Source organism: Macrobrachium rosenbergii, chromosome 5 (assembly GCF_040412425.1).
Source record: "Macrobrachium rosenbergii isolate ZJJX-2024 chromosome 5, ASM4041242v1, whole genome shotgun sequence".
Lineage (NCBI taxonomy): Eukaryota > Metazoa > Arthropoda > Malacostraca > Decapoda > Palaemonidae > Macrobrachium > Macrobrachium rosenbergii.
Genome location: NC_089745.1, coordinates 30,490,490 through 30,503,275, shown reverse-complemented (window position 1 = coordinate 30,503,275; position 12,786 = coordinate 30,490,490). Strand labels below are relative to the sequence as shown.

Here is a 12,786-nt window from a genome sequence, read left to right as displayed (position 1 = left end):
AAAGCTAAAATGTGACACTCATCCTTATTTTGTTTTATAATGACTTTTTCTTTAAGTACTTCTATAGTGTTATCACACAGCTGTAGTAGTTGTTACTTTGGTATTTTCATCATGATGTACTGTAACATCTCATATACAATAATTGCCATAATGACTGTTTTCAACAAGAGCAACTAATCCCAGTTGCTCACTGTTAAAATGTTTCAAAGCTTGTATTTAAAATATATGGGAAACTAATATCATCTTGATATTCCACATACAGCATGGGAGTAGTTGAGCATCATGGTCTCATCTATGTGGTTGGTGGTTGCACACATAGTCAGCGTCATCTTCACGATTTGCTGTGTTATAATCCCATAACAGGAGAATGGCAGAACTTAGCACCTATGCTCACCCCACGTAGCCAAATGGGAGTAGCGGTTTTAGATGGTTTCCTGTATGTTGTTGGAGGAACCAATAGGCACAATGTACTCACTTCAGTGGAGAGATATTCATTTGAACAGGTATGTTTTCAGGTGCTTAGTTGAAAGTATTTTTTTATGAATGAGTTTAAAGTTTATGTAGTAATAGACAACTTACAGTAATTTTATTGTTCATCTTTTAAATAGTCACTCATCAGAATTGCTTTTTTTCAACATATAGGAACAATAACTACCCAAGAAAATACCTTACATGAAATTTCTTGTGGAAAGGATAAGAGAGTGATCCAGGGAGGTAATACAGTAGGCAGTCCCCGGTTATTGGCGTTGGTTCTGTTCTGATGGTGTGATGATAACTGAAAATCACAGATAATCGAAAATTGGCGATTTTCAACACTTATCGCTGCCAATTTTTGGTTACTGGCGCCTCTGTTAGGTATGTATTGGTGCCAATAAGCGGAAGTCAGCAATTTTCAGCGCTGAAAATTGCTGATTTTCATTGCTAGACAAGCCCTGTAAAACCGGATCGTCAATAACCGGGGACTGCCTGTGTATATATAGGCACAATTTGTTCACTTGGTACTATCTATGCTTCTCAGCAACAAAAAAGTAGCCTTTAGTAGGCTGTACACCATAATAAAAGATTAGTCCTATAGACTTTCCATAATTTTAGACAAAATTATGGTGTTAGGTGATCACCCATCTCATTTTCAGCAATAAAATTAATTATATTTTCTTTTTGTTATTTTATCACATTTTAGCAGTATTTTGTTAATGCAGTGTAGTACTCACTTGCTTTATATTTATTTGGGATGAATCTTACCTACCGTTAAAGTTAGCTTACATCTCTGCACCGATAGGCAAGTCAGCATTCAAAAAAAAAAAAAAAAAAAAAAAAAAAAAATCAAATGGCTTCCTGGATGACTACTGTATATAGTTCGCCTGTCCTCCACCAGGTGTTGTTTAAGCATGTCAGAATTCTGGCTGCCATTGGGTATAGGTGCTTGTTGGTATTTCATGGATTTTTGCTGCTTTCACGGTACTGTACATTTATTTTTCCTAGGATGCCTCCACTGGAATCGTTGATTTTTTAGGAGATACACACTGTTTACACTGGCTGCAATGGTCGTAAGTGTGATCTTCAGAATAGATGTGAGGAAGTAGGGATTTTCAAAGGACTTTCTGCTTAAGTTCGTCAGTATAGGAAGAGAAGGGAACCAATTAGATTGCAAAGCAATTAGTTAGGTCAGGTTATCAACCTGTCATTTCCCCCCTTTCTCCAGGTCCTTCTTCTGTAGTTATCCATACTCAGTCTAGGCTTTCCCTTTGTTAATGCTGTAGTTAGCACTGAGACTTCTTCTTTAGCTCCACCTTCCACTCCCCTTTTGGTTCAGGAAGTGTGTTGAGAATTTAGAACAGGACATAAACCTTATTTTGGTCAATACAAGGTTTGTCTGAATTGGTTAGGGAACCACTCCTGGTCCACCCATTGTATGATTATTTTCGCCTTCCCTAATAAGAGGTAAGGTATTGGTGCCCTCACCAGCCTGTAGCCCTAGTCTAGGGCTGCCCTGAGTCAGTTGTATTCTGAGGAAGAAATCTGCTGCCAGGGAACCAGGTCGGTTCTCGGGGCGATGAGGTTCTGTGCCCTCCGTCACTTGCATTAGCCAAAAGATCATTTTAGTAAACGTTGATCTTCACTATGTATGCGTCTTCTGCCATCATTGGCACCTAGTATGAGGTTGTTAGTACTGATAAGACTAATTGTATGGGCATAGGCAGTTTTATTAGAAATAATGTGCGTCTAATTTTACTTATTCTGATATTATGCCGACTGAGTCGATTGTTTAACCAATCTCTTCATCTTTACTCATTCTACATCCTTGTCTGCTGGCCTATTCCTCTTTCTCTGTCGAAATGCACTTGTTTGTTCTGTATCATGCCTTATCTTTGGCTATCGGCAAATCTCTTACTTCTGCCTCTATTAATGTTTTTCTTTCCAAATATACCATGGTTACAGTATCTTCTGTTATTTCCAAGCTAGATATTATTTTAGTTGCATAGCTTTCTAAGGATCTGTCATATAAGAATGCTCTTAAGTCTGCTGACTTGCTTCCGGACAAGGTGGGAGGGTTGTTGTAACTCCTCACCCACCCTCCCCTGCCTCCGAACTTTCCTATTTTCTTTTGGCACCTCGTTTTCTTTCACTCGGCTGAGTCACTTCGACTGCGTTTTCCTGGCTTTCAATGAAGCGTTTTCCTCTCTACCTTTCATCAAGTTGTGGATGTGATACAGGTGCTCGGCTGCTGTTGTCTCCTGTCACCAGGTGTTGCTAGTAGACAGCTGTATCCTCCTGTCACCAGGAGACAGCTGTCTCCTCCTGTCGCCCTCTGGCAGAAGAGTTTGAATCGGAGGATCTCCTTCGGATTGATCAGCGTTTGCTTGAGCATCACACTTAACTGTATCCTCATTTAGTTGAGGAAAGAGACCACATAGAGAATAGGTCTTAGTTGCAACTTTTCATAGAACTGTAAGAATTCCATTTAACCTCTGGTGGGGAAGAAAAGGAAACAATTCTTTATCATGTTGGGGCAATTAAAACTTACTTAGAGAGGTTAAGCCTGAAAGAGCCAGTTATCCTTTTATTTTGTGATTTTAGAACCTAGAACATCTGTGTCAAAGGTTAAGCCTAGATGAGGCAAAATTAACCTTTTACTTTGTCATTTTAGAAACCTAGAATGTCTTTGTCAAAGATTAAGCCTGGAGAAGACAAAGTTAACTTTTTGTTTTGTGGTATTAGAAAACCTAGATGTCTTTCTCAAGGGTTAAGCCTGGAAGAGGCAAAGTTGACTTTTTGTTTTTTGTTTTTAGAAAACCTAGATGTCTTTGTCAAGGGTTAAGCCTGGAAGAGGCAAAGGTAACCTTTTATTTTGTAGTTTTAGAAGCCTAGAATGTCTTTGTCAAAGGTTAAGCCTGGAGGAGGCAAAGGCAACATTTTGTTTTGTGTTTTTAGAAAACCTAGATGTCTTTGTCAAAGGTTAAGCCTGGAAGAGGCAACATTAACCTTTTGTTTTTTGGTTTTAGAAGCCTAGAATGTCTTTGTCAAGAACACGAGGTTCTCTGTGACGTATTTGATTGGGCTAGTGCATGAGAACTAGCTCAGTACCATTTACCTTTACAATATTGAAGGTAAATATTCGTAATGTGAGAGCTGTCGCCACCTCATTTAGTTTGATAATTGTCGCATGAGGATGGGTTTAATGCAGCACAGTAGAAGTGCAATTTGGTTTAGCCATTCAATACCTCAAGTATGCAGAATCATGTTTGAAACAGTAAAACCCTTAGTTCGCTACTAGTAGCGGGTAAAGAGCAGTCTTTTAGGCTCTATAACGCTTTTGAACCCAGGGACGGGGTTCCCCCACCCCTGCCACTTTTATTTAATTCTAGCTGAATTGAAGTGGTTTTCTCTGCAAGGCTGCTCTTTGCTGCACATGTATGAGAGCCTTGCCCCCTGAATGGAATCCAACTTCCGACGGCAGTAAGATCCAGAAAGGATTCCAGATCAGGTAAGAATGTTTGGTTTCATGCAAGAAACATTTAGCCCAAGTGGCTGAGCAGATTTGGTCTAGCTGCACTACCCACTATCCTCTTCTCAATGTGGGAATCCGCTGACTTTAACGGTAGGTAAGCTTCATCCCAAATAATATACTGTAAATTTTCATAATAAATTTATTATTTGGATACTTACCTGCTGTTAAAGTAGACCCCACCCAGCCTCCCCACAACTTAGTGGGCTGTCAAGGAGAATTCTGACAAGAGATTAAACATTAAACAAGCATGGTGGAGAACAGGTGAAAAAAGATAGTCATCCAGGCAGCCATTCGAACTTTTGTTTGAATGCCGACTCGCTATCGGCTTGGAGATGTAAGCTAACTTTAACAGTAGGTAAGTCTCTTAAAAATAAATTTTATTATGGAAATTTATATTTTACAGAATTTCTTCACATCATTTAAATATTTTTCCAAAGCAGAATCATGAAAATAGATGGCCAACTGTGAATTGCACACATGAGAGTGCTATGTCAAGTTTTGACAGTGTAACGAGATGTATATCCTTCCCACTGTCCACATTGGGTAAATTTTGGGAAGAATCTTGAAAAGTACAAAAAAAACTGTTACTAAGCATTCTCTACATAATTTATGTCCACATTGGGTAAATTTTGGGAAGAATCTTGAAAAGTACAAAAAAAAACTGTTACTAAGCATTCTCTACATAATTTATGATCAAAGGACAGGTATAAAATACAGTATACGTAAAATGTAAAATGTAGTCATGTAAGGAAATATTGTTAATTTCAGTGTCCTTTTGAAAAAATTGAGGGAGGAAGCTTTTGCCTAATGGGGTTTCCCAAAAACCTTATGGAATAGAAACCCTGACACTGATTTGGTTACTGATCCACATGTATGACTGGTGTCCATTTCTTTCTTTTCTTATACAGTCATGCAAATTTATTCATTAACATCATTCAGAGTACTATATAATTGATTATTCCTTAAGGTTCAAACACTTGCAAATAAAAAACTGCACCTTCCTCCCGAAAATGGCTCTGATGGCCATCTGTGTCACTGACACTGCAATGACTGTCTTTTCCATAATAGTGATCCACAGCTTATTATTATTATTTTGGATGAATCTTACTGCTAAAGTTAGTTTATATCTTCATGCCGTTAGGTGGTGTAAGCATTCAAAATAAACAAAAGAATGTTGCTTGGCTGGCCTGGATGGACTGTCTGTAATCACTTGTTTCCTACCAGATGGCGTTAGAGTTTTTGCATTCTTGACAGACTTCTTCCTGCTGTGTCTTTGTGCATATAGTGTGATACGGCTGTGAACATATTTTTGGATTTTTCTGGCTGTGTTTCTCCTGTACTTCTTTTTTCGTTTGAGAAATGTCAGCTACAGCAATCAGAGATAGAAGCATTAGGCTTTGTAAGAATGAGTTTTGTGTAAACTGAATATGTATAGAAACAGAAGAAATAATAAATATATAATCACCAAACCCCCCACCAACTCCAGATCACATACACTCAGTTACATGGTCATGTAAGATTAGAAGACAAAACACACATACACACACCCACCCACCCACCCACCCACACCACTTACAAAACAGATTTTTTACAGTATGTTCGTACCTTACAAATTTAATCTTTAAGCAGATTGTAGAAATCAGAAAAACAAGAAACTAGCCACAATCACAAAAGTGATTAGAGAGTGATTGGACCAGACTCAAGGTGAAATCAATTAAATTTTGTCCTGGGAGGTAATTTTTTATCACTGCCTACTAAATGCTGCATCACATTAGCAACAATACATTACCTCATTTTGTTTTCATGTTTTTCACTCATCCATGCTTGTCTAAGGGAATGTATAATACATTTCTTGCGTATTTAACATGTGCCTCAGAATATCTCAAGGCAAATACACAGGGATAATCACAAATATATCACAGATACACAAAAAAAAAAAAAAAAAAATTAAAAAACCAGAACGCCAAGGCGAAGAATAAACAGGAAGTGCGTAAAAAACCATCTTCTATGCTAGAGTGGGCAGAGCACGTCTTGCTTGAAGATGGTTTGAGAGATAACTAGTGTGTCACGGAATATGCAAAGGGGAAAGAAGTCAGGCTCCGCCTGCTCTCTATCCCCATTGGCTAATGCACCCATACCACCAGCCATATTCTATTTTTAAACCAGATCCAGCTTGCGCTTTGAGATTTTCCCCATATGTAAAGACCTCAGGTTTTAAGTTATGAAAAATACAAATTGATTAAAAATTTTTCATTTTATATTACGTTATCTTAAAAAAAATATACAAACAACAATTTTTATCACAAAGATGTGTACTGTACATTGGGAGAGATGAAGGGACCTGGGCATCTGCTCACCTTTGCTGGAATAATGGATCAACTGTGCACACTGTACATTGGGAGAGATGAAGGGACCTGGGCATCTGCTCATCTTTTCTGGAATAATGGATCAACTGGGCACACTGTACATTGAGAGAGATGAAGGGACCTGGGCATCTGCTCACCTTTGCTGGAATAATGGATCAACTGTGCACCGTGATGCATAGTGTAATCATTATCAAAAATATCTTTAGAATTTTGAATGTCAGACTTAGATTGGTATTGTCCATACAGACTACGCACTGTAACATTGTAGTCAACAGGGTTATTGCAGATTTTTCTGACCACATTATAGGAAACTACAATTTTTCCATTCACTTAGTAGACCTAACATATTTCTTTCCATTATGAGAACAGTGACAAGTTCGTATTGCATATGTCAGGCATAGTTATCACATTGTCCACAGCCTCATCAGTAATTGAGCTTGTACCATTATTATCATAGGGATTTTCATTGCCATAGTTCTGTGGCAATTGCATAGCTTTAACTTTACAGCTTTTTTATCCAACAGAACAAATGGTTTGAGTGTCCACCCATGTCAGTTGGCCGTGCAAGCCCTGCAGTAGCTGCCACAAGTTCCCTATTGTATGTCATTGGAGGGGATCAAACAAGTGAAGTTAATGACTTCTACAGAGCACAGGTAAGTGTTATTTTATTTAAACTGCTGTTGTTCCACAATATATAAAGAGTTGCACATTAGTAACTGTTACGGCATTGGAGGGGATCATGAGTGTAAAAAAAATAATCTTTTTTTTTCTTTTATGTGGGGATGTGTCAAGTTAAGAATGGTTTTTTGCCTCAACTGCTGGTTCCCCTCGTTCCCTTTATGGATTGCTGCCTCCTTACCTTCAAGTTTTTTTTGTTTTTGATGTTCAAAAATATTTGAGCTTGTTTTAAATCGTTAGTCGGGTCTGGTAGGGCAGCAGATTTCATGAAGATCATTGTTTAGCTGCAGTATTTTTTTTGTTCGATTACAGGTCGACTTTATGAGCAAATTTTGTTTTTATTGTAAAGTGGAGCACTGCGTTAAGGTGGATCTTAACATATGACATGAGTAGTCGTTGACCACGATTCATCTTTGATGACAGCGTGAGGCTGTCTTCATCTCCATCGGGGTTTTCTGGTTGATGGGTTTTTGTCCCTGTTGCACAGCTGAGGGCTGTCTTGGTTTCAGATGGAGGAAATATGTTTGGTTTTTTTTTTCTGCCTGCTTGTTGTTTATTTTTGCCTTTTTTTAAAGCTACTTTTTTTTTGTTTATTTTAACTTGATTTTGTTTAGTGCTGCCTTTTGGCCTTTATTGTACTTATGGTTTTTATCTTTTATGAGACCTGACTCACTTTTATAATTTGTAAAAATAAATTAATTTTAAGCTCATTTTATTGTTTTTGTTGTTTTCCCCTCCTTTGTTTGTTGCATCTGCCGTCAGTCATGACAGCCCCGTAAATGAGTATGTTAAAGAACCTGCATAACACTCCCGGTCGTTACAATGGCGACCGTGACAGGATGGCTCTGTTTTGGCTGGCGGGTTGTTACGGCATTGGAGGATCATGAGTGTAAAAAAATAATCTTTTTTTCTTTAGGTGGGGAGGTGTCACGTTATGATGGTTTTGCGGAACTGCTGGTTCCCCGCTGTGTGTGTTCCCTTATGTGGATTGCTGCCTCCTTACCTTCAAGTTTTTTTGTTTTTGATGTTCTCGTATATGAGCTGCCGTTTTTCTATCGTCAGTCGGGTCTGGTAGGGCAGCGAGATATATAGTGGCAGCAGCAGCAGGCATGTTTTGGAGTCGACGTTGCAATATTTTCTGAGCAACAAATTGGAGCAAATATAAAAGCACAAAAGGTGGAGTGTGACCATGAGTAGTCGTTCTAAGACCAAAGCTGCTCATCTTTCATGCAAATAGTGAATGAGAATCGGGTTTTCTGGTTGATGGGTTTTTGTCCCAGAAGCACAGCTGAGGGCTGTCTTGGTGCACTCCAGGAGGACGTATGTTTGGTTTTTTTTTCTTAATCCTGCTGTTGTTTATTTTTGCCTTTTTTTTTTTTTAAAGCTACTTTTTTTTGTTGTTTATTTTAACTTGATTTTGTTTAGTGCTGCCTTTTGGCCTTTATTGTAATATATGGTTTTTATCTTTTGCAAGACCTGACTCACTTATATAATTTGTAAATAAATTAATTTTAAGCTCATTTTATTGTTTTTGTTGTTTTCCCTCCTTTGTTTGTTGCATCTGCCGTCAGTCATGACAGCCCCAGGAGTATGTTTCCAAACCTGTCTGTGTCACCACCTTAAGTAACCTTAATTGGCTATTGGCTACTTATTCAAATGACTATGTCTTACTTTTAATTCATATGAATGATCATGCTGTAAAGGAGAATGGTGTTTTTGCCTCATTGTATAACCCTGCTGATATTGATTACATAGTTCTACAGCATTATTTCATTTTATATTTCAAAAATATTTTGTGCTTGTAGTTAAAGTTATAGGCGAATGAACAGATTTCATGAAGATCATTGTTTAGTCAGTATTTCTTTTTTGTTGATTACAGAGGCATGACTTGTATCCCAAATTTTGTTTTTATTGTAAACACTTGTATCTCTGCTGTTAAGGCATCTTAACATATGCATTATTCTTAGGTCATTAAGTGTATTGATGATTGTATTGTTTGCTCTTCATCTTCATACATATCATCATCATAAGTGATATTTTCATCAGACTTTTCCTTAACCCTAGAAAGCATGACATCCTTTCAGCCTAACAGAAATTATTTATTTTTACATTAGTTGTTGCTTTAGTCTAAAACTTGTTAATGTATGAATTTAATATTTAGTATCATTCCATTATTGAGATATTAGTTGCCCATTTAAATGGGCACCATGGAGACTATGCTGAGCCCTGCCCCTTTTTATGGGCACCATGCACTATGAGCAGCAATGCTTTTATAGATTGTTATGAGGAAATAAAAGAGGTGCTTAGAAACACAGCTTATTTACATGCCAATCACTGATATTACATTAAGTCTAATGTATATTTGCATGTTAGTTGAAAGTGTAAATTTGCACTTACCACAGTAACTACAAATAACATCACAGATGGACATTATATATATATATATATATATATATATATAATATATATATATATATATATATATATATTGCATATTTATATATATATATATATATATTTTTATATATATATATATATATATATAATTGTGTGTGCATGTATGTGTATGACTGTGCAATATTTTCTGTTGAAACAGAATTCCATCAAATATAAAAGCCAAAATGTGGAAAGTAAAGGCTATATTTCTAAGACCAAACTGTCTCTCCTCAGGCAAATAGTGAATGAGAAAGGGTTACAGGAAAGCAGTATTTATACCAGAAGGTCTATAAGTCAGCTGTTATGTCACTCCAGATGACAGTTTCTCTTTAATCTTCTTAATCGCTGGTTATTTATGTGGTTAAAAATAACTGAACTCTGTTGTCCGTACCTAACTGAAAGTTTATGCTGTATTAATCTCTGGAGGAGTGATTTGCCTGTAAAGCCAATATAAGATTGGTCACAATCAAGGCAAGGAATTTCGTAAACTCCTGTCTTTGGGGACTGGCTTTTATTGGATGTTAATCAGATTTGGCTAAGGTATTCTAGGTAAAATAAAGCAGGGTAGTTTCCAATGTCTGTGTCAACATCTTAAACCTGTATAGGTGTGGGAGTTTTATTTTATATATATATATATATATATATATATATATATATATATATATATATATATATATATATATATATATATATATATATATATATATATATAAATAAAACTCCCACACCTGGACAGGTTTAAGATGTTGACACAGACACTTGGAAACTACCCCTTTGCTTTTACCTACCCGAATACCATAGCCAAATCCTGATTAACATCAATAAAAGCCAGTCCCCAAAGACAGGAGTTTATTTGAAATTCCTTGCCCTGATTGTGACCAATCTTATATCTTATATCGAGTATAATTTCTTTACAGGCAAATCACTCTCCAGAGATTAATACAGCACAAATGTTGTATATGTGTAAATACAGTATTTATATATATATATATAATATATATATATATATATATATATATATATATATATATATATATATATATATATATATATATATATATATATATATATACATATATATATATATATATATATATATTATACTGTATTTACACATATACAGTTTATGCTGTATTAATCTCTGGGGGAGTGATTTGCCTGTAAAGCCGATATAAGATTGGTCACAATCAGGGCAAGGAATTTCGTAAACTCCTGTCTTTGGGGACTGGCTTTTATATATATAATATATACATACATACATACATATATTTATATGGTATTTATATATATATTTCTTTCTGCGTATAGGACGACCTTTAAATCATAAAATTCACCCCTAAAAATTGGGGGTCGTCTTATACTGCCGTTTTAAAAATCAAACATTGAATTTTAAGTGATGTTTATCGGTAGGCTAGCCTTGGTCTTGGTGTGATACCTGCCATCATACATGAAAAGATTCACATTATGAAATAAACAGATAATAAAGGTAATAATACCATTTTTACCAAATATATTATTGGCATCTTTATAATAAATAGCCTGTTTGAGGAAAAATTCCATATCAACCAAATCAACTTTTATCTATGCAAGGCCAGCAGATAAAATGTAAATATCGAGTTATAGTTGCGCTCTCACCAACCTTCATCTTTTGGTAACCTAGTGTAATTATGGTAGTAATAACACTTAGGATAACATAATATTCATTTTTTATTAAAAATTCATGCTGTTTGTAACTGTTTAGAACAATGCAGTCATATGAACAATAATTATGTACAATAATTATCATAGTTTATTGTATTGTTGTTAGGGGTTGCTTACAATTGGTGATGGAACATCACAAAATAATGGTTTCCATTTTAGGCGACATCTGTAGGGAAAACTGACATAGAATCAACTGTATTTCGTTTACCGTATATACTCATTAATGCGCGATCTCGCACATCATGCGACTCCCAAATTTTCACCCACAAAAAATTATTTTATCGTGTGTCTCATGTATCATGCGAGTTCTTTTTTTATGTATCATGCGAGTTCCTTTTTTGAGAGACAAATTACTATGGACTAGCCTCTTTTACTCCATCTCTTTATCCCATCTTCTAGTTAAATAAGTTAAAAAAGTAAAAGCGAATGATAAAATTATCATTAGTTACGTTATACTCATTGAGTAAACGAGTACAACCATAAACAACTGAACAAGAAACAACTATTTTGCTATGAACATGGTCTAGGCCATGGCTGTGAACAACCGATTCAGATAACAACAGCTATTTTGCTTTCATTTCAACCATCGTATGATAGTAAACAATTACTGTAGTTATGTTACAAATGACATTAACCCTCTGGTGATCTGATGACGCGAAACCGCATTAATAAATTTTTTGCTGTAAGTGCTCCGATGGCGCGATTTCTGTCTTTCAATAACATTTCCGCCTTTCGGCTTCAATTACTCAATTTTTTTCTGGGAACACTTATTGCTTTTACGTGGGCTATTTATAGAAAATTTATTCAGCTCTCCATTGCAATTTTCACTTTTTTCTTAGCATTATTCATTACCGAGTAATTACGAAAAATGTAAGCATAAAAATGAGCACCTGAGACCCCAGTCAAATCGCGCAGTTCAGCCTAGGGTTTACGAGTGCCTGAATAATTTTTTGTATGCCTGTTTGTGCATTTGTAAATTACTTCAATGTGCATGTATATCATTCGAACAGCCATTCTTTGTACTTTATCACGCTGAACGGCAAAATGTAAAAGTATCATCGTTTCTATGTAAAAATCTTTAGCGAACAGTTGACTTTACGTGAAAAAACAAAACTTATGCTTTTGAGCTTCAATTGCTCAATTATTTACCAGGCACACGTATTGATTTTAGGTAATATATATATAGGAAATTTATTCAACTTTCCATCGCAGTTTTAACTTTCTTCTAGCATTATTTATTACCGAGTAATTACAAAAAATATCAGCGTGTATATATATATATATATATATATATATATATATATATATATATATATATATATATATATATATATATTGATGCGTTGAACGTGGTTTGGCGAATTTATACATGTGTAGATCATTTTTGTATGCCTGCTTGCATCTGTAATTAACTTCAATGTGCATGTATTTTATATCATTCAAATGGCCATTCTTTGTATTTTATCCTGCTGAACAGCAAAATTTAAAAATACCAATGTTTATATACTGTATAATAATCGTTGCCATATTTTTTCTTAGAAAAAAGAAAAAAAGATTGTTCATAATCTAACAGCACTTTCTCGATTTTATTCTAAC

General features: G+C 35.6%; 1 protein-coding gene across 1 annotated transcript in view; it reads left to right on the top strand.

Annotated features, from left to right (window-relative positions):
* Window positions 1–12,786, top strand: part of LOC136838633 (actin-binding protein IPP) — a 59,427-nt gene that overhangs the window by 32,513 nt on the left and 14,128 nt on the right. Inside the window, exons 7-8 of the mRNA XM_067103921.1 lie at window positions 263–503; window positions 6,900–7,028. Of these exons, the coding sequence (XP_066960022.1) occupies window positions 263–503; window positions 6,900–7,028 (370 nt within the window). The remainder of the gene's footprint in view (window positions 1–262; window positions 504–6,899; window positions 7,029–12,786) is intronic.